Genomic DNA, 22,903 nt, shown 5'->3' with positions numbered 1-22,903 from the left:
ATTATTCTCATTCTGTTTGCCATGACTGGGTAAAAGTGATTTTTATTTTATTCTTAGTTAGGATTGTAGTGAAAATTGAACCTTCAACTTAAGTTAAAGATTGTATTCAATGCTTGTATCTGTTGTGCCATTAGTCCATGTGGACGATTATTAACCCTATCAGACCTGAGCTACTGAACCTAATTTGCCCCTGTGCCTGGCCTCCTGGGCAAAGTTGTGAAATGTAGCTACAAAATTACGACTCCATCCCTCATCAACCATACCAAAATCTCCCCTATCACCTAATTGAATGACACACACCCTACTTTGTACACTCGATTTTGATCTAGGCCCACTTGCATCATCATAATCATCACTTTCTCCTTCGATATATTCATCATCACTAGTGTTCCTGGATTCAGAAACATACTCCTGATAAAATTCGCCTTCATCTGAATCAGAATTTGTCACTTTAGCCAACACTTGTTGCATTGTGAAACTCCTTGATCTCACTCTTTAACCTGTCGAAGTGCTTGGTTCATCACAAACTCGCTTCATGACTACTTTAGTCTGTAAAACAACTCACAACTCTGCCAAAACAAAGGAAGTCATTTGCAGGACGTTAGGCTTGCGCTAAATCGAGGCTAAGCAGCAATTGGATAGCTATTTTTAGCTCCCTGATAATGCAAAAACACGTGGTTGGAAAGATATTGGTCTAGCAATAACTCGGTATATAGCATTTAAGGAAATTACCAGTATATTGATAAGTTGGTCTGGTAGGGTTAAGGGTTTAAAACCTATATGTATTAAAAACAAAATTAACTAGTAAGTCATTAATTATCAAAGCTAAAAGCTGCTTGAGGATAAGGTTTAGTGAAATGAATGCATTAACTGTTGAGTGATGTTATGAAAGGATTGAAAATATTAAATAGAATGAATATAATTTGATGACTTACCAGGATGTTTATGACAACTAATTATTGATATTAGATTTGAAGATAATAATGTTGTAGCCCCAGGGAAGCAATCTTGTGGCAACATGTTCCATAGATGAGAACTTTTAGGCATGTAGCATTATTATTACTAGTTCAATATAAAGATTACTAAGTTTGAAAAGATATACCTGAAGAAGGTCGGAGGTTACATTGGCTGAAAGCATGCTATGTGATATACAAATATCTGTACGTGATGTTGCCAAGCTAATCAAAAACCTTAATTCCAGTAAAGCAACCGGCCCTGATGATATTCCAATTATAGTACTCAGACTTCAACCAGAACTTGCACCCATCCTTACAAAACTGTTTAAACGTTGTCTTAAGGAAAATTGCTTCCCGTCACCCTGGAAAATCTCATCAGTATGCCCCGTATTTAAGAATTCAGGTGATCACTCCTCTCCCTCACAGTACAGGCCAATAAGTCTCCTGTGCGTCATGAGTAAGGTGCTGGAATCTGTGTTAAATAGAGAAGGTTTTTTTTGTTTTTTTTTCTTTACACGGTGGTCACCACTTATCAAGGCCCGGAAGCCACTCAGGGATAAGGGTTATTGCAAGTACATTACGTTAGTGTGGAGATTTGATGAAGTGTTTACTTAAGAGGGCGGTTCATTAGGAATTTGTTAACGTTGGACTTGAAGACATCCAAGTTGTAGTCAGGTGGGAAGCAGGCAAACGGAACAGAATTCCACAAGCGTGCAGTTCTAAGAAAGAAGCTTTGTTCATGGAATCCACGTTTTGATTTAGGCACAGATAAAGAGTGGGGGAAATTTTTCACAGTGGATACAGCTAGACGGGTGTTTTTCATGAAAGATTGGCAAGGGGGGACCAGAGATTGGAGTTCAGACGAGCACCTGCCATAGAAATAACGATAAAACAAGGATAGGCTCGCAACGTCTCTTCTGTGGGAGAGAGGTTGCAGGGTAGAGAAAAGGGCATCCCCCACTAAGCCACGAAGTCTATTTTGTACTCTGTCAAGGCAGGATAGGCTGTTTTTAGCAGCTCCTGCCCAAATATGGCAGCAGTATTCCATCCTTGGATGTACTTGGCTTTTATATAAATAGAGAATTGCATCAGTAGTGAGATATCTTCTGGAGCGGTAGAAGGATCCCAACATCTTTCCAGCAACCTTGGCAACAGATTTGATGTACGTGTTCCATTTCAGATCAGGAGTAAAGGACAAACCCAGAAGCTTGTCAAAACACGGGGCTTCTCCTAGACGAGAGCCATCCATTTCAATTGATACCAGATGGGGATCAGAGCGTTGATGATGTAAAGATAGGAGTTTGGTTTTAGATGCATTGAAGGTAACCAGCCACGTCTTCCCCACTGAACCACGCGCTCGAGATCAGAGGAGAGAGAATCAGAGAGAACTTTGTCATTTACAGCCTTTGATGTGTTGCCGTAGATGGTCGTGTCATCAGCATAGATGTCAACGAATGATTTAAGTGTGTGCTTAGGGAGGTCATTGATGTAGATCAGGAAGAGAGTTGGGCCCAGGATTGACCCTTGAGGGACTCCAGAGTAAATACTGAAGGCCTCTGATTTTTGTCCATCAACCACTACTCTTATGAGCCTATCTGAGAGAAATGATTTAATGATTGAGAAAACATTTCCGGTTATACCGTAGCTGGAAATCTTGTAAAGTAGGCTCTTATGCCATACCTTGTCGAAGGCCTTTGATATGTCAAGAGCAATTGCCCTAGAAAGGGAGCCTTTGTCAAGAGATTCACTAATCCTGTGAGATATAACCGTTAGCACATCTGCTGTAGATCTTGCAGAACGGAAACCATATTGTGTGTCACTAAGAAGGTTGTTTCTGCTGAGGTGGTTGACTATTTCTCTATTTCATATGGATTCCAGTAACTTACTCACAAGAGACTTATTGATCTGTGCTGAGAAGGAGATGACTTATCACCTGAATTCTTAAATACAGGGCATACTGATGAGGTTTTCCAGGGAGTCGGAAAGCACTTCTCCTTAGGGCAACGCTTAAACAGTTTCGTAAGTATGGGAGCAAGTTCTGGTTGAAGCTTTTTTAACACTATAATTGGGATGCCGTCAGGACCAGTTGCTTTACTGGAATCAAGGTTCTTGATTAGCGTGGCGACCTCATGCACAGATATTTGTATGTTACCTAGCGTGTTCTGTGTTATAGGAGGAAATATGGGGAGTTGATGGCCTTCGTCGCATAGGGTAGAATTAGCTGCAAAGTTCTTTGCAAATAGTTTGGCCTTGTCTGATGCTGATGAGATGACCTCTGGTCCATTGATAATGGTTGGGATAGAACGCACACTTCTGTTCAGGATCCTATTTGTTATTTGCCAAAACTGGTGGGAACCAAGCTGCTGATCAGCTACTTTGGATTTAACAGACTGGGCATATAGCTCTCTTGCATTTTTTTATTACTCTTTTACAGTGGTTGCTGGCATTCCTGAAAGCAGCTTTAGTCTCAGTGCATCTATTACGTTGGTAGTTATGGAAAAGGTGATTTCTGTGCGCATTAGCAGCAGCACATTCTGGGGAGAACCATGGCTGGCTGTTAGGTTTTTGATGGAATTTTTTGGATGGTATGAATTGGTCTATGCCTACAATTAACCATTCGGTCAGATCTGATACTATAGAAGACACATCCTTTTTAAACATGGAATGCAGAGGTAAATCAGATATGAATGTACGGAAGCTATCCCAGTCAGCCATAGAGTATCGGTATACAGTATCGTGGAGTGGGTACGTCTGAGGACTTATTACATTTCATTTTTATCTTAACTGATACGACGGAGTGGTCGGAGGATCCTAGAGGAGATAGAACGGAACATGAACATAGCTCAGGGGAAGTTGAGAGAAAAAGGTCTAGGAGGTTTGCATATTGACCAGTAGTATCGGCACACGGGTGGGTTCGCAAACAATCTGAGTGAGGTCATAAGCAATGGCAAAATCATGACAAACCCTCCCCTAAATGGTAAAATAATAAATAAGGGTAAATTAGGATCTTCTCTAGAGATATCCCTGCCACACGGGAAGCCATCTTTAATATAGGCACATATTCCATGCCCATGGTGATCTTGGTCAGATTTAGCTGTTAAGTTAGAGTATCTGTTAATTATGAACGCATTTAGGGAAATGGTCGGCCCTATTCCAGTTTCACTAAGAAAGAATATGTCCGGTTTCATCTCCTGTAATTGGGTTTCAACCTCTGGAAGGTGGGAACGTAGACCCCTGATGTTGGAGAAGGAGACCTGATAGTAGGGGTCTACGTTGGAAGATGGGGTTCTAGGTTTATTCAACCATCTTAGCAAAAATAACCTTCTTAGTGACATGCAATATGGTTTCCGTTCTGCTAGATCTACAGCAGATGTGCTTACAGTTATATCTCATAGGATTAGCGAATCTCTCGACAGAGGCTACCTTTCTAGGGCAATTGCTCTTGACATATCAAAGGCCTTTGATAGGGTATGGCGAGTTTGTCTCTGCTTTATCGTTATTTTCATGGCAGGTGCTCGGCTGAGCTCCATTCTATGGTCCCCCCTCGCCAAACTTTCACAAGAAACACCCGTCTAGCAGAAAACACTATCACTAGTTTCCCCCACTCTTTATCTGTGTCTAAACCTAAGCGTAGATTCCATGAGCAAAGCTTCTTTCTTAGAACTGCATGCCTATGGAATTGTCTTCCGTTTTTCTGCTTTCCAGCTGGCTACAATATGGTTGTCTTCAAGTCTAATGTAAACAAATTTTTGATGAGCCATTCAATATAAGTTAACAAATTTATTGAATCTCCATTACTAATGATTACTATATTGTCCAATTTCTACTTTACACTCTTTAACCCTTATTCTCGAGTGGCCTCTTGGCCTTGATAAGTGATGATGCCTATGTAAAAAAAACATTCTAAAATAAGAACTAAGATGAGAAAGTATGGTAGTCACTGAGATAAGAATGTAGTGATCGTCAGCAATCGCAACTGGGTAGAATTTGATTATTTAAGGAGACAGCTCAACTTGTTTACATTGGACTTGAAGACGACCTTAATGTAGTTAGTTGGGGAGCAGGCCAATGGAACAAAGTTCCACAGGTGGGCAGTTCTAAAATATTAAAATCAGATAATTCACTGATTTTTGATGATTTTTTTCTTGTGTTAATATTTCAAGTTACCTGCCCTTTGTTTAGAATGAAGGTACCAATAATTATAACTATCAAAATCATTGAAATGTTGATTAGAGTTAGATGGTATTTTGCAACAAAAGCTTTTTGATTTCAATAACACGATTTCTGTTTTGTTTTTTTGTTGTTTTTTTTTTCTAAATTTTGAGGATGAGCGTTGGATTATAGATGCGTCTTGTACCAAAATTGGAGCTTAATTTGGTGACTAGAATAGAATAACCATTGTCGAATGTGACTTTCCAGCTTCTAGGGCAACTGTCAGCAAAGGTCAAATGTCAAAGCTGAGATACATGGGAAGTTGTAGAATAACAGGCTTTCATAGTTCAAAATGTGCGTGGGCTGTTCATATTGTCTCCGTTTATGAGTTACTTTTCGTTTGACACAGTTGATCAAAGAAAGCCAGGATTGGATGAAACAACAATATGCAAGTCTTAAAAGGGGTGGTGGCTAGGTTCAGGGCGATGAAAAGACTGTCAATTGTTAAAGTTCTCCTGTTTCTCTCTCTTTTGATAGTCTCTGTGAGACTGTCTAATAAGGTTGACTCGCTCTTTACTTTTGTTATTAATAGGTTTTATTACAAGCCACAAAAAACAAAAAAAAAAAAACAAAAAAAAATCTGTTTGTTTATTAATTGATGACAAATCTTGGTTGTGTTGTTAAAAGCTAAAATTGTATTTTCAGTCGATTTCATCGATTTATGTATTTAATCCTAATCAATATTTTATTTGTATTAGTTATAAATAAAGGAAGGCAAAGGAGTTCTTGTCCTCACAGTTCGAATTCCTAATACTGTAACTTTAATCACCAGACACTAATTCAACATATATTATTTTTAATATATTTACCAGTATAAAATGGGAAAAGGGAGTCTTGATTTGTCTTTTAGTTCTAAGAGATCATAATCAACTTAAAACCAAACTTTAATTATTGATCATTGGTACCCTGCATGTGTGCATTATCTTCCTCTAAGGACCGAGGCCAATCATGTTAACTGTAATTAAGACATGTAACATGCTATCATAATACAATTATTCAATTAATTCAACAATACATTTGAAGGATTTATTCCCAGATGTTCATTTCATAGTTGAAAGGTCAAAAAGGAGAGAGACAGAGAGTTAATGTTTTGAGCACATAGCTTAATTATTAACCGTTTGATTAGACCATCTTAAAAAAACATTGCTGGTCTTGTTCAGGCCGTAACCAAAACTGACTGTTCCTCAACTGCCACTCTTTCTGTTGGCCATGTTTAATGTCATGTTCAGCTGCTTCATCGACTTTTGATACTCGTAATTCAACAAGGTAGATACTTTAACCTTTCATGAGCTCCTCATTTCAAACGTTTCCTGTTTTCTAACATATCTCAAAAGAGAATACAAGGTAATAACTGATGTACCCTCAATAAATATTTAGTACTGGAATACTTGGGATTCAGCTAAAGTTTGACGGGAAGTATAATAGTTTTATAGATTTGTATAATATCTAAGCTATAGGAAAATAACTTCCATGATTGAAAATATACAATATCAAATTATTATTGTGATTATATAAAAAAAAAAAACAAAAAAAAAGAATTATTTAATGTGAATCAACTTTTAAGGAAGAAATTGTAACTTATAAGAAAAATGAAAAATATATTTTGCTGTATTTACGAGTGAGCCACTCCTTGCGATTAATACCAGCAGAATAGAGAGAGATAGAGGGGGGAAAGGCTGAATATCATCGAAAGTCTCAGAAAAAAAAATTGGCACTTGTGTACAAGTATAACTTTTTTGGGTTTTTCATTTGAACATTTGGCAGAGCAAACAAAGTCAATTTCACAATCGACTCAAATCAAAAAGATTTTATTTTTTCATAACAAAGCCAGAATTCTAAGATTTTTTTAATGCATGTTTTGTTTTGTTTTTTTTGTTAAGAAAGTTTTTTTTTTTAAATAAATATAAAACATGAACATAAAGTTTTCGTAACACATTTCTGGAATTAATATAAATATAAGAAACTTAAAATAAGATAAAATAGTTTGTTTTAAATAAAAAATAGACTATTTTTTAAAATTTTTAATAGCACATACATAATTGCAATGTGTGTGAATTTCGAGGACACTGGTTTTTTCTTTCTTTCAAAATTTAAAATTTTCGTAATAAACTCAAAACCTTTTTGCTTGTAATGAATGAATGTTATCAAAAGAAAATTTTAACTAATCAATTGTGTGAATTTTTATTTACGTGGGAAACACGTATTCAAATTTAAAAATTCTGGCTTTGTTACAAAAAAAAATCTTTTTTGATTTGCGATTCAGTCCTGAAATGACATTTGTCTGCTCTCCAAATGTCCCAACTAAAATCCAAAAGTAGGTTGTACCTATGCACAAGTGCCAAAGATTTTAATAAATGATTTTATTCATTTAATCCCAAAAATTTATTTGGTGTTCTAATGTTTTCAAATAATTTTACGAAACGATGTTTTCAATGTTGTGACCTATCTCTTCTATCAGATTTGTTTGCCAGTATTTGAATAGAATAGTTTCAGGAAGGAATCTAATATATTTCATGCTCTATTTACAAAAAAAATATCAATTTCTGCTTTTTTTTTATATTATTTGAGTGTTCAAGTTTGAATCTAATTTGATATTTAATTTTTTTTATTTTTTTTTTTTAAGGTCGTGGTTTCATTTTGGTGTTCGGGGAGCATCAGCAGGTAAACTGATCAAAATTAATATCATGAACATGAATCGACAAGGACGACTTTACAGCGAAGGATATTATCCACTTGTACGATGTCTTCCTGGCAAACCAAAATGGAGACGAATATATGAGAGACCTTTATTTGAGGTGCATGTAATTTGAGTGTTTCTTTATTGTATTTTTTTTTTCAAACCCTGATTTGTTAGAGCAGTGGTTTCCAAACTTTTTTTTTTTTTTTACATAGTGGCACACTATTAAGCTCTTTAGACTTCTGCAGCACATCTATCACAAAAAATTAATATCTAACAACGCTTTTAACAATGTTTATTATTATTGAAAATTCAAAATATCTTACAATTCAAACGAATGATAAATTAGACATTTTATTTTTTCTCTTTTTTATATTTAAGTATACCATGTAAGTAATAAGGAATTAGTATTTATTAACACAAACAACTCCGTTTATAATGATATGAAATCTGTTTTCCACCTAGAATAATTTGTAACTTCCACCAATAACATATTCACTGCATACCAATGTGTCGTGGCACAGTGGTTGGGAACCACTATATTAGAGTATTAAGGAAGCCGGGTCAACCCATCTAGGGTGAATGCTGTTTAAGAAGAAATAGGAGTTGACTCAAATGATAGTTATAAATATTGTAGTGGTGATGCGGAAGTGTCTGTGTCTTCCTCTTTTCTTTGGTTCCGTAATGTAATTACAAATAAAGTATAATGTCAATAGCACATTTGCTAAATGGCGTTGTTGATGTTTGGTTCTTTATTCTTTTACAGTAAAGTTACACATTATGTAAGTTTCTCCTTGCTTTCTTCCAAAAAGGGGTGGACAAATGAAAACAGAATTTTCGAAAATGACGTCTGAACCCAATCAGCTAGTCTGCCGTAGAGTGACTTTGCGGTCTTCTTTGCTACACCTCATTTCGGACTTCCTGCCTATAACATATCCTGATACATAGCTTTATTTCTAACCTTTTAACTTGTAATAGTTTTTCACGTTCTCTTCACTCTAGCCTTATATGTAAGATTTTACATGGAAAGCATTATTTTAAAATTTTTATTGAAAAAAAAATAAATTCAGGTAACTTGATTATGTAATAGAGCTAACATCTATTAAATGTACCCGCCTTCAGCCTCAATCACCGCCTTGATATGGGTCTGGAACTGGGAACATGCCTTTTCTACAAACGCCAGCAAGAGCTCAGCGAATACTTGGCAGATGGCGGTGATAAGGCTGGCTTTGGTGTTATGGGAGGTCATGTTGGTGATGTTTTTGACATATGACCAAACGAAGTAATTCAGTGGGTTCAGGTCGAGGGAGAAGGGGGGGGGGCTGAGAGAAGGGTACAAAGTTGTCGTACTCTTTCTGAAGCAAGGCCTAGGTCTCTTTGAACTTGTGGCTGGTGCAGAGTCCTGCTTCCACACTTAGGGTCCCCCAGCTGCCACCTGATTGCACCAGGGGATCACCACACTTTTCAGCACATCCAAGTACACTTTGGTATTGACTTTCAAGCTGACTTCAAAGATGTGAGATGGCATGATGTGACCCTCACTTAAAACTACACCAAAGATCATAACCCTGGCTGGAAACTTTGTTGAGCTGTGCCATCAAGTGTTGAACCATTCGGATTTACATTTTGAGGGTGCTGTCAGTTAACATAACTTAGATCAGTAGAGTGCATGAGTTGTACAATGGCACATCTCCAATCTCGCTGATTGAACATTGTTATTTTCAAACATGATAGAATGCTCCTATTGCTCTTGAGACTCTTACACAGCTGGCCAACTAGTAGATGGTCTACAACGAAAAAAGAAAACCGGTTTTCATCAAACGGAAATGGAATCATGTCGTATTTACTAGGATAACAATTTTATCATTCCACCATCTTTTGGTTTAGATGAAAAAAAAAAATGCTTACAGGTAGTAAACGACCATCTAGCATGTATCGAACAACTAGCTGTATCTATACAGGGTTGCTCGAGATGCAGTGAAGTCATTTAAGCTTTTAAGTTTTATTTGTTTGCAAATATTTTTTTAAAATTTACATAGAAAATGAAATATAATTTTAGTTCAAAGGGAAACAACTAGTATATTCATCAATAAAAAAAAATGAGTTATTTCCCACTGATGATTTTTTACAGTAAAAATTGAAAAAATGCTTCCATTTTTCTCAATTGTCCATGGAGGATAATATTTTTTTTTCATAGTGTCAATAACATGGTAAAGCATATAAAATAGTCAGAATCAAAGTTTGATAAACCAGCTTAAATGCTATTAAAGTCCAACTTTTAGAATCTCGCAAGATAATTTTATATGAAATTATATTTTTATTTTCATTTTTTTTTTTTTTTTTTTTTTGCCTATCAGACGATCAATGGTCAGTTCATCCTATCATTTATTCATCGATTCACGGAACCAGTAGGATCCACAACATATTTTGCTTTTGCTTATCCATATTCTTACCGCGAATGTCAGAACCAAATCTGTGAGATTGAAAATAGGTTTGAGTATTGTAAGAATATTTCATCAACTTCTGCTCGGTAAGTATACTTCGTTCTCAATTTTACTCCTAAGTTGACCTTTGTGTTGGGTTAATAAATAACCTTTGTTACTTACGGAGTAAATAAATAAAAGGTGTCTTTCTCCCCTAAATGACTTCATACTGGAAGTTATATCAAGGGTTGACAAAAGAAAACAAATTAATTAACACAATTTTAATTTTTACACACACATAGACGCAGAAAGACATGTCTGTTTATTTATTACGATGAAGGAACATGTCACATACACGCGTTTTTATAAATACAGTCAAAGAGGAGATAACTCCGAGTCACCCAATCCTAAAAACACGCCATCAGTTAAGACAAAGGGAGGTAACTCCAGGTTACCTAAGTCCTTACATTACTGAAATAAGCGTCAAGGAGAGACAACTCTTCAAGCCTTAAAAACCCAGCAACATTGATATATTTCCAATATTTTTGTACGCCAAGCATGTTACATAGTGACAAGGATCTTAGTGCAATTTGGATAGAATTAAAACCGTCAAGTTGGGAGACAAGACTTCCGGTTGTTCCTATTTACTTACCTCCCTACAAGGGTAGAGTTAGACACAAGGTCAATTTTTAATGTGGGGAAAATCCAGCTCCCCAAAAACGAGCACTCGGTCATGAAGGATTTCTCCTCCACTGACCGGGGATAGAAAAAAATGAAGTAGAAAACGTCAGGCGGCTATATGCAAATACTGAGCCATGTACAAAATGACATCACGGTAAGGAAAAAGAAAATGACTATAAAAAGGAGACAGATTATGTTAGAGAGGTGGGTGACGTCATGGTCGTAACAAGAAGTCACATGTGGCAGGAGAATGAGGAAATAAATGTAACAAAAAAAAAAGTCGACTTGTTCTATGTTCTTTGCGACATACTCTGCTACAACGTGTTGAGTCTACATGTGTAAATGTGTGTTATGTTACATTTTTTTTTTGCACATGATTTTTGTTTGCTTCCATTTTTGTTTTGCTTTTTATTTTGAAAGATAATAAGATTTTTGTACAAATTGTTATAAACTAAAGTGCATTCTGGTGGATTAAAAAAAAAAACTTTTTATTTGCAACAGTTTTTTGTACCTATTTACTATGCCTCCCCACGGGGCAGAGTTAGACACCAGGGTCGTTTTTTAACGTGGAGAAAAGGTACAAAAATAAAAATTGTCTCAGTTGTGAAGGATTTCTCCTCCACCGAAAAAGAACAAGAAATGGAAGTGCAGCATCTGAAGAACAGATGGTATTTATTTGCTCCCCCACTGAGCAAATTAGGTACAAGGCCGTTTTTAATGTGAGGTAAAAACCAGCTCCCCTAAAAGTAGGCAAAAAGGGAGCACTCTGGTTACCAAAAATAATAATTGTCCCAGTATAGAGGGTTTCCCCTCCATTGACTGGTACAAATTATCTTAAGTGCAGCATCTGCCGGAACAGATGGTATTTATTTGCTCCCCCACTGAGCAAATTAGGCACAAGGCCATTTTTAATGTGAGGTAAAAACCAGCTCCCCTAAAAGTAGGCAAAAAGGGGGCACTCTGGTTACCAAAAATAATAATTGTCCCAGTATAGAGGGTTTCCCCTCCATTGACTGGTACAAATTATCTTAAGTGCAGTATCTGCCGGAACAGATGGTATTTATTTGCTCCCCCACCGAGCAAATTAGGCACAAGGCCGATTTTTAATGTGAGGAGTGAAGGGAAGGGGAAAAGGGGACCAGCTCCCGAGAGGTGGGAAATGGGAGCTGGTTAATGGTCAGGCATGTGGGGTTGCCCCCACATCTGGTCTTTGCTAGTCATAGCTAGTCCTAGCTAGTCATAGCTTGCAGCATCTGCCGGAACAGATGGTATTTATTTGCTCCCCCACTGAGCAAATTAGGCACAAGGCCATTTTTAATGTGAGGTAAAAACCAGCTCCCCTAAAAGTAGGCAAAAAGGGGGCACTCTGGTTACCAAAAATAATAATTGTCCCAGTATAGAGGGCTTCCCCTCCATTGACTGGTACAAATCATCTTAAGTGCAGCATCTGCCGGAACAGATGGTATTTATTTGCTCCCCCACTGAGCAAATTAGGCACAAGGCCGTTTTTAATGTGAGGTAAAAACCAGCTCCCCTAAAAGTAGGCAAAAAGGGGGCACTCTGGTTACCAAAAATAATAATTGTCCCAGTATAGAGGGTTTCCCCTCCATTGACTGGTACAAATTATCTTAAGTGCAGCATCTGCCGGAACAGATACTACACTTTGATCTTGGCCAAAAGGCCAAGAACGAGTTTTGTATGTCAACTTTAAAATTAAATCAACAGTGTTAAACATAGGTGATTAAAAAATCATTAACACAACGATTATTTTCTATTTCTCTTGGTCTCTCTATCTATCTCAAATAGGGATAGCTATATAGTGAAATGGTATGTAGAATAATGTACATCTTTAACAGCTTATGTTAAAATTTGAAATAAGCAATTAAAAATATGTAATTAAATATGATCGATGAGCACTTTTTTTGTTTGTTTTATAGTAAAAGTGTCTTGCTTGCAAAGAAACATTTAGCTTCAAAATTTGACATGTTTCCCCCCCCCCCTCGACAAAGGAGAGATTGGACTTAGTAATTCACTCTTATTCATCCGTTCGCACTTTTCTCAATAACCATGCCTTGGATATTTTTTATTTATTTTTTTTTTTAATTTTGCACAAACATGAATCATGGAGAAAATAAATTTTTGCCGGAACGGATTTTTCCTAGGGGGTACTATAGGGATAAAATTGCTACAAAATCATTTGTTCATTCGTTTGTCCACACTTTTCTCAATAATCACGCCTTTACACAAACATTAGCCATGGTGAGAGTAAATTTTTTACTCATGGAGGAGGCTTGTTTATTTTTTGTTTTGGAAAAATGTAAGGTCTTTTTTTTTAATTTATTTTGTTCATATTTTTTTGAGAGTTTATACATTGTTAAAATGAAAACCGAATGTCTTATCTGAAATGACACTTGTTTGTTATTAAAATGTATTTTTTATTATTCATATTATGCGGATTACTGTTCATATCTTGAGTGTTATTTCCACAAAGTTTCGGGCGATGTAACCTCCGACATTCTTCAAGGTTTATCTTGTTGAACTATGGAATCTTTCTATCGAACTCTGAAATCTGCAGGAATTTCAAATGGAAGCCTTTATTTAATCCACGGGAGTAGCATGCTCTCGTTCCATCAGCCATGACTGGATAGAGGTCCTAAGCAAGTCGCAATTGTATTTTTAAGTGTCGTTCATTCTGAGGATTGAACTTTCAACCTCTAAAGACTTTATAACTGAATTTTATTAAGTACTCTATCCACTATGGCGTAAGTCCTTGCGGACAATTCTAATATGTATTTTAGGAGCCTTAAACTTTTTTTTTCCCCCCAGATGTATAGTTTTATCACTTAATTATGTGCTCAATACATAGGTACAGCTAGGTAGTAAGTTACGAAAATATATATGACAATTAAGCTACACAGAATATTCCGTGTTTCATTCTCACGAGAATTCATCAGGCTTCACGAATTCTCTAGAGAATGAAACACGGAATATTCTATGTAGCTTAATTGCCATAGTTATTTTCATAACTTACTATATATATATATATATATATATATATATATATATTGGATGAGAACAATAGCCTGAAGAATCCAAATGATAATACAAAAATAATCACTCCTCATGTCAAAAATTCAAAAATAGTTTTCTTTTAGTTTTTAAAAATGTTTTCGTTTTTAGTTGTAAACTATCTGTTTTTTATTGCCAAAATATTGTAAATAAGTAACAATCGCAATGTTAGTGTTGTTTAAAAAAATAACTTTAATTCTCACTTAGCTATCATAAAATCTTTGCTATCACACAACGTTTTCAAAAATAAAACTGTATTGCTTAACTATGAAACAAGCATTGCATGATTAAAATGAAGCGAAATTTAAGTTTCCGTTCCATTTTTACAACAACCGTAAAACAGTGCATACTCAGCAAGTTTTATCGTATTTTATTTATTTTTTTGCATAATTAATGATGGAAGTATTTTTCTGTTTATTTTCTTAACATCTGTTAAAAAAAAAAATAATTTGTACATTCTCTTGAAAAAAAGAATCAAACTTTTCTCTACTTTCACATGTGTTCCATTTTAACAAACTGAGCCACAGCAACGCGTGGCCGGGTACAGCTAGTCAATAATAAAATGATGTGGCATTATTATGAACGTTTCACATGACTATACCGGCATAATTGATTCATTGTTAGAATAATCGTTGTGCTGAACAAATGTAGTACTTTCAGCAAATACGTGTGTTGGGTTTGGTCAAATGAAATATTAATTTTGATATGTGTTGGTATTTTTTAACATTTTTTTTCAAAAGTTAAAAAAAAAAACGAAACAAATATGAGTTGAATGCCATCAGCTAGAATCGAAACCAAATCATATAGCGCTCTAGCCTTAATCGTTATCATTTAAGTTATCATCAGATAGATAAGAAAACGTTAAAATTTAACTGACTTTAATGTATATAAATGTATATTTGTGCACTTTAAGTCTACTTACGCCTGCCAAGTTTCAATTTTTGTTTTTTGCAATTTTGACCTTAGTAGCTATTTTTACCGACCAAATCGAATTTATTTCACAGGACCAAATCTTCTATATATCAAGTTTCAAGTTTGTAGACCAAAAATTGACAGAAGAGTTTAGTAGACCGTTCCTCAGACAGACAATATCTCGCACTCACACACACACACACACGTTAGAAAAAGATATTAAAACAATCTACCAATGTTGTGCTGAGACTAACTTTTGCAATTTTGGTTTCTTTTCAGCATCAAAGATACAATTTACTTTTATAGAGAACTTTTATGTTATTCCTTAGAACATCTACGTGTAGATCTGATTACTATTTCCTCATTCCATGGCATTACTGATCGGGAAGAACCTCGTTTTGATGCCAAACTTTTCCCTGAGAAAGATGTGCCAAGATGTCGTGAGTTCAAAGACAAACGGGTTAGTAAAACTTTCAAGTATTTTTTTTTTTTTTTTTTATAGTCCTCAAGCAAGAGGAGGGAGAGCTGATATTGTCCAATTCTCTTGCTTGTGAGGTTTGAGGTTGAAGCTGTTTACTTGATCCTTTTTTTTTTTTTTTTTTTTCTTATGATTAATAACTTGAAGATTTTATTGAAAGGAGATCGCAAAGAATCACATGTATACTGTATACTTACCATGCAAAGTGTTTGGTTAACATTTCAGTATCAAATGCTGGATCTGGTAAAAAAAAAAAAATAATTGATATTTTCTATAGAAGTCATATTAATTTTTTTTTAACTTTTTTTTTTTGGGGGGGGAGGCATTATTTATCAAAGCCAAGAACCACTTGAAGATTAATTGGTTTGTATTAAACAAATATTTTGTTTATATAATCTTTTTTCTATAGCTATAATCACCTTGATATATTGGGTATTGTAAGATCACTGAAGTTAAGCAATGTTGAACCTGATCAGTAATTAGATGGGTGATCATTTGTGGTTACAAAGTGTTTTTTTTTTTTTTTTTTACTCACGTTCACCTCTAACAAGGCATATCGCCACTAAGGGGCTACTATTTGGGACCATGCCTAGGAAAGATTAACAAGATGTTGGTTTATGTTATATTTAAACTTTTGCATATCGGTACAACCAGGGAAGCAGGTAGCAGGAAGGGAATTCCAAAGTTTAGCTGTTCGAGGGAAGAAATTATTAGAGTAGAAAGCTTTTTGGCATTTAGGGACCTCAACAGTGAAGAGGCATAATTTTGTTGCTAAGTGGATTTGTCGGGGATATGCATGTTGAGGGGACACAGGTGCAACGAGTTCATCAGAACACATTCGGTTAAAATATTTGTAAAACAGGCACAGAGATGCAATATTGCAGCGATGGGACAGGGGTTAGAGCTTAGTTGACAAAAGTGGGATATATTAGATTGAAAACACTTTTTTTGAATCCTATCAAAGAGGGAGTGAGTAGTGGTAGATGCAGCAGCCCAGATGTGGCAACAATACCCCATGCGTTATGTAAAAAGTGGCCTTGCAAGGAAATATAATGCAAATATAATGAACAGTCCTTGGCCATTTGTCGTGATTTGTGTTGATCAGACACAGCCTGGTAATGAAAGATTTCAGAATTATTGCTATTGGATCTCAAAAATAATTTCACACTCGTCTGGTCTTTCTAATTGTTAAATCTTAAGTTGTTTTCAAGTGTTTTAAACGTGAATTTTAATACTATTTATTTCTGTATTTTCAATTTTTTAAAATGTTCAATCTGAAACTTGTTGAACAAGTCAGGAATAAACTGAAGTTTATTTATATCCAATATAGTTCAATTGCGTAATGGATTGCAAGTTTTATTAATGATTAGCTGGCCACCCAGTGTTGCCCGGTCGTACAATACGCTTAAACATGTTATTTTAGGTGTGTAAAAGAGATTTAGAAGGCTGTCACAATGCGAGGAATGAATTATAGTCGCTGTTGGTGAGAGGAGACGAGAACAAGTGGCGATTTACAAATCAATAATACATACATACATATTTTTTTTTTATATATATATATATATATATTTATTCAGTTGTATGGTAAAATGTCTTACTTGCAAGTCTATGCGACATATTCCATTATTAATTTTGGAAAAATTTTCCCTTTTCAAATGGTGTGCGTAACAGGTCGATTCAAAGCATGCTGGATGAAGGGCCAGAAGTTGTGTAGCTATGTGAGACCTCGGGGAAAATGTGAGTAGGGGATTTATGTATGGTATGATTAGGTAATTAACATGTTTATAAATTAGCTATTTTTATTTTTATTTATTTGTCTTTATTTTTATTTTATTTATTTTTTTTTTGGTTTATAACTTGTTTTAGCATGAGCTTTTTTTATTGTTCTGTTATGTTGTCTTTATCATTATTACTATTATTTTTTTTTTCTGCTGATGTGTGGGTGTCTCTGCTTTTCTGGGTCACTTGAGTCACTACTGGGCTGCGTCCGGTTGACTACTGTAGGGGCGGGATGTGAGAGAGGAGGAGAGGTCGGGGTCGGCAGCTGGGTGTAAATGATGTAAAGGGTTAGTGTTGCTGGGGGTAGGAAGATAAGGGAAGGGGAATAGGGATGACATTCCTTGGGAGTTGTTAATTTATTTATTTTCATGAGTGGTAGTAGATTATTATATTTATTTTTTATTTTAATTGGTTTGTATTACTTCAACTAACTTTTCATTTTAGTTGGTTTGTATTAACTTTTAATTTTAGTTGGTTTGTATTAACTTTTAATTTTAGTTGGTTTGTATTAACTTTTGATTTTAGTTGGTTTGTATTATTTCAGTAACTTTTAATTTTAATCAAATTTTTTTTTTTTTTTAAATATATACTGCTGTTTTATTAAGTTTCTTTTAGTATATTATTATTTTATTTATTTTTTGTATTATTTATATGAGAGGAGGTAGTGGTAATGTCCTGTTTGGAATGTGAGGCGAGCTGTGTGCAGTGGTGTATCTGTTCTAATGGGTTATGGTTGCAATGGTAAGTGTTAGGTGGGAGCCGTATGTAGAGTTATATATATATATATGAGTGGTTGTAGATTTTTATATTTATTTATTTATTTATTTTTTTATAATTGGTTTGTATTACTTTAGCTAACTTTTAATTTTAGTTGGTTTGTATTAACTTTTGATTTTAGTTGGTTTGTATTACTTCAGTAACTTTTAATTTTAATTAAATTTTTTTATTTAAAAACTTTTTATTTTTAAATATATACTGCTGTTTTATTTATTAGGTTTCTTTTAGTGTATTATTGTTATTTTATTTATTTTTATATTATTTATATGGGAGGAGGTTGTGGTAATGTCCTGTTTGGAATGTGAGGCGGGCTGTGAGCTGTGTGCAGTGGTGTATCTGTTCTAATGGGTTATGGTTGTAATGGTAAGTGTTAGGTGGGAGTCGTGTATAGAGTTATATAATGAATGAAGATCCGAGCTCCAGTCTGTTATTGAGTTCTGGCCGTAATTTGGATCTTTTTCCTTTTTTTTTTTTTTGCATTACCATGAAAATATTTATTAGATACATTTTTTAATATATAAACAGATTTTTTAACGTTATAATTTATTTTTAAAATTTAATTCTTATAAAATAAATAGTCCTTTTCTTGCTATAAAAATAGTTGTCAGCTAAATATTTTTTTAGAAGAATTAAAATATATGTCACCTTCAATAACAGAGTTTAACTTATTCTTTTCGATTTTAGAACAATTCATTTTAAAATGAGTAAAATTTAAATTTTTGGCAACAAGTAATATCAGATAACCATCAATTACTCTTTTGCATGTCATCATTGGCAGTGCTGTAGCAATAGCTATATAAAAATTAGTATTGAAGATAGTATTTTCCACGTAAGGTTAGGTTAAGCAGAGAAGTGGAAATTTCCATTAGAAGTTAAAGATTATAACTAGGACTATGTTATTTACCATCTATAATAATTACTTTAACCCACAAGGGAAGATGGTTCCTCTTTTCCTTCCATATGTGATCAGACCCTCTAAAATTATATATATATATATATATATATATAGTAATAAGTAATAAAATTAGATGTCTAGATAACATTATTATAATTGTTCACATTTTGGAAAATGGCCGCCAAATTTCAGTTTTTTACTATTTGCGCGAAAGCAGTTAATTCTATGAAAATGAATATTGATACATTATTATAGTTCATAAAATTGTCTACAAAAAATGTTCTCTGCATTTTTTTCTCTACAAGTGATAATTTGATAGATATAGAACATTTTTGTGAGTGCACTAGTTTTTTTGTTTTTTTTTTAATGTGGTATCCTCTTGAGGCTTAATCCACAAATATTCCTCTTCTCTGTCATGTTTTATTTCTTGAAAAAGTATGGTTACTTGATCTTTTTGACGATTTCCTTGTATTACAGTAGAAGTAGATCATAAAACACTTAATTCCGTGGTACTTAAATCACTTGTATCTCCATAGTTATTTTCATTTTATTTCTCATCTTCTGATTCATGGTCCGTTATTTGCTCATTATCCTCAACAGATTTTTCAAAGTCTTCTGTGTTACTGTCATCAGTATCACATGAGGGGATCTCGAATTCATCTATTATTTCTTCCACAGATTTGATAGTTTGAGCAGGAAACCCCTTGACAACCGATACATACAATGGAACATTTTAAGCCCCTTTTCACAGCTACATATCCGTACATAATTCTTTGTGAATGTGCACGATATTGAGTGAAGTAATTTCTAAGGTGTGGTGGTAAATCTGTGGTAACAGGAACCAAGTTTCTCTTTTCAATCAAGCTCTGAGGGTAATAGATTGCCCTGCTAAATTTGAACTTGGTAATACACACAAAGAAAATGTTGTTTTGACGCTGCTGTTGTTGGAGAAAGTCTTTCAAGTCTTACTTGCATGTACAATGTACTGAGACAGGCTCGAAGGTGCAGTAAACTGCAAGCTAAATGCACCCAACGGGATAGACACTGACAGAGGTAACATGCGACCGAGAAAAAAGAGGGGGGTACGGACGACAGGCGTAGAAAAAAAACCCAGTTGTAAACAAAAAAAAATAAATAAAAAGGAAAAAAAGGTAGATAGGGCCAGAATGGTATTTGTGAAGGATACTTCTTTTGGCCAAGAAAGCGGTAAACGCTAATTGACCATGACAGCCCGGCGCCGATTGCCAAATACGTGAGTGGCGGAAGGATACCAATGAAATTCCAATTTACAAAGTGACCATTGTTGGCTGCTCCCTGGTGGGTAAGTGGCCTCTATTGAAAAGACACGTGGCCTTTGTGGAGTTGGATTTGGTTCATTTTTATGATCCCTCAAAGTTAATTGAACGAGATCATTCTGGTTTTAATGGCCCGTCAAATTCCATTAGGAACACGCCGGCTGAGATTGGGGGTCCGCCTATTCTACTCGATTGCCAACAGAAGAAGAAAAAACAGTCCCTTTTTTGGCATAGGCCGCCTGGTGAAGATTTGAGTGACAGCGGTTCCGGCATCCTGATTGGCTAAAGGGCCGAATGAGAGAAAAAAAGAAGATGATCAGGAAGAAGATATAGCTCCCGCCCCCACAATATAAGCAGCGAGTTTTGAGCGCAAGGACACACAGAGACAGACAGACACAGACAGAGAGATCTGCTCCCCTGGGCTCGAACGAGCGAAAAAGCCGACTGCCTCATCGATTGACCCTGTCCCGTAGCTATTTAGTTTTTATCGAAAAAGAAAGAACTTTGCAGTTAACAAACGGCCAGTCCCTAACTTAATAGCGAATTGCGAAACGACGATTGTAACCTTTTATGAATAACAAGGAATTTTGCATAAGAAAAAAAACAAATATCGACTTGTCTTTTTTAATTTGTTTTGCATGATTGCAGAAACGCTCGACGAGTCTCTTTCAGGTACTGGCCGCTGACATTCTCATTAAGGAGACACGGAGACCAACGATCGGGGAGCGTTCCACCACTAGACGACACGCGGGTGACGTAAGTGTCACAGTACTATTGCTCTCCTAAAGCACTTATGGTTCTGGATATGACCCTAAACTATATCCGATGGTGATGCCTAGCTTGCGGGCTTTGTGGAGTGTGGAGCCACCCCTTAATTGCCATTGCTCCCAGGTTCACACTGACCCAGAGTGGTAGTACCTGTTAGGGTCCCAACTATGGATTAAATAGAAACCGACTTGGAAAAAAAAAACAAATGTATTCTATTAAAAAAAAAAAATTCTTCAAAATCATTGGATTCGGCATTAAATGACCTAAAAAGGGTTGATATGCCGTAAAACAAAAACTACCAACTGAAGCACTTAAATCAAAATGAATTAAGCCCTAATTCTTCTTCAGGACTTCAGGTAAAAAGTAACTTTTTCCTGCATCAGTCACTGATTCTATGTTGATGTCATTTTATTGAATATATCTGCATGCTACCTTAATCCTTCTCTCTTCTGTAAAATTCTGAGTAGTTTATGCTTTCCTTGTCCGAATAAAGAAGAAAGTGCGTCACACCCACTTGCAGCATGAAAGAAAAGGATGTAATCTTTTAGTGAACCAAGGGAAGATTGTACATCACAGGAATTGTAATGTCTTGCAGATACCTTTCCATGACCAGGTTTCAGGAAAGTAATATTTTTGCTTTCTGGTGTCAGTACAGCCATAAGTATAAGAAGGTCAACATCTTCTCCTCCTCCTCCTCCTACAACAACGACGACGACGTTGCTAACAGAACTTACACTTCCACAAGTGGATCTCTGTACTGTATGACAGGCTGACGGTAGCAGTGCAGATCAACGGTAAGCTGTCGGAGTCTTTTGCCGTTTCCCGGTCGGTGCGACAGGGTTGTCCGCTGTCACCTCTCTTGTACGTCCTGGCGTTGGAACCCCTCCTTCGCAAGTTAAGGGACGAGGTGACTACACCAGTCCTGCGCAGGATAGCTCTCCCTGGAGGCACACGATCCAGGGTTTCCGTGTTTGCCGATGACGTCACCGTGTTTGTGTCTTGCCCCATGGACATTCAAGCGGTCACCGAGGCGCTTGCTCGATAAGAAGTTACGGGGACTGTCCTCAATCGCAGTAAGTCGGTGGGTCTGTGGTTGAGTGCCTGTACCGGAGTAAATTCGCTTCCGGGCATCTTCAGTTGGACTGATGGCCCGGTCTGGATCCTCAGTGTGTGGTTCGGACCGGGTCTCCAGCTGAAGAAAAACTGGTCGGAAGTAGAGGCCAAGGTCGAATCCTCTGTTAAGACTTGGGTTTGAAGGAAATTGTCCTTGAAGGGTTGGGCTAAGGCATGTGCTACATACGTCTTTCCACTCATCCTTTACTGTCGGTCTGTACTTCCCCTCCCTGCAAAACGACGAACCAGCTTACAGGAGCACCTCGACACACTCTTGTGGAACGAGGGTAAGCATTATGTTTGCAGAGAGGTCTGTGTTCGAAATCCGAGTGAGGGAGGCTTGGGACTACCCGATCTCCTGTGTCACAAGCACGCAGAGAGGTTGGCCTTCCTGAGCCGTTCGTTGTACGTAGACGTTCCATGGGTCACTGCAGTTGAAAGCTCGTTTTCCAATCTCACATCCGACCCCTCGGTCTCTGCCGTGCTTCGACCGAGGGGGGAACAAACATTCTATGCCGGTCCGCACTTAGAGCGTTGCTGGGGACCAGTGTCTTCAAACAGTCTAGGAACTGGCTTTATCAGGAGCTAGTAGGACATAGCACAAAGGAACCGCTAGTGAAACGGACGGGGATGTTGTTGGAAGAGCTCCGTTCCCAGTGGAGTTGGGTGCCGGGATGGGACTTTCTTACAAATTCGGAATTTTCTTTTACCTGGCATCTTGTCCAGAATGCACTGCCCCTCCTTGAGGAACTCAACCTTTACAATGAAGAAACCAGGGTCTACTGCCTGCGCTGCGACGAGAACATGAGAGAAACAGCCGGTCATGCCTTTTTCCGCTGCAGCAGGCTCAAGACCCTCCTAGGGTATG

General features: G+C 36.3%; 1 protein-coding gene and 1 pseudogene across 4 annotated transcripts in view; one reads left to right on the top strand and one right to left on the bottom strand.

Annotated features, from left to right (window-relative positions):
• Positions 1-22,903, top strand: part of LOC145280041 (cytosolic carboxypeptidase-like protein 5) — a 216,394-nt gene that overhangs the window by 115,503 nt on the left and 77,988 nt on the right. For all 4 annotated transcript variants that reach the window (XM_080131707.1, XM_080131710.1, XM_080131709.1 and 1 more), the window contains exons 5-7: positions 7,792-7,963; positions 10,203-10,375; positions 15,210-15,390. In XM_080131707.1, coding sequence (XP_079987833.1) covers positions 7,792-7,963; positions 10,203-10,375; positions 15,210-15,390 — 526 coding nt within the window. The remainder of the gene's footprint in view (positions 1-7,791; positions 7,964-10,202; positions 10,376-15,209; positions 15,391-22,903) is intronic.
• Positions 12,496-12,642, bottom strand: LOC145280550 (U2 spliceosomal RNA; annotated as a pseudogene).

This window comes from Euprymna scolopes, chromosome 7 (assembly GCF_053919585.1).
Source record: "Euprymna scolopes isolate OS-2025 chromosome 7, ASM5391958v1, whole genome shotgun sequence".
NCBI lineage: Eukaryota > Metazoa > Mollusca > Cephalopoda > Sepiida > Sepiolidae > Euprymna > Euprymna scolopes.
The sequence above is the reverse complement of the archived record's forward strand: the minus strand, read 5'-3'. Positions and strand labels throughout refer to the sequence as shown.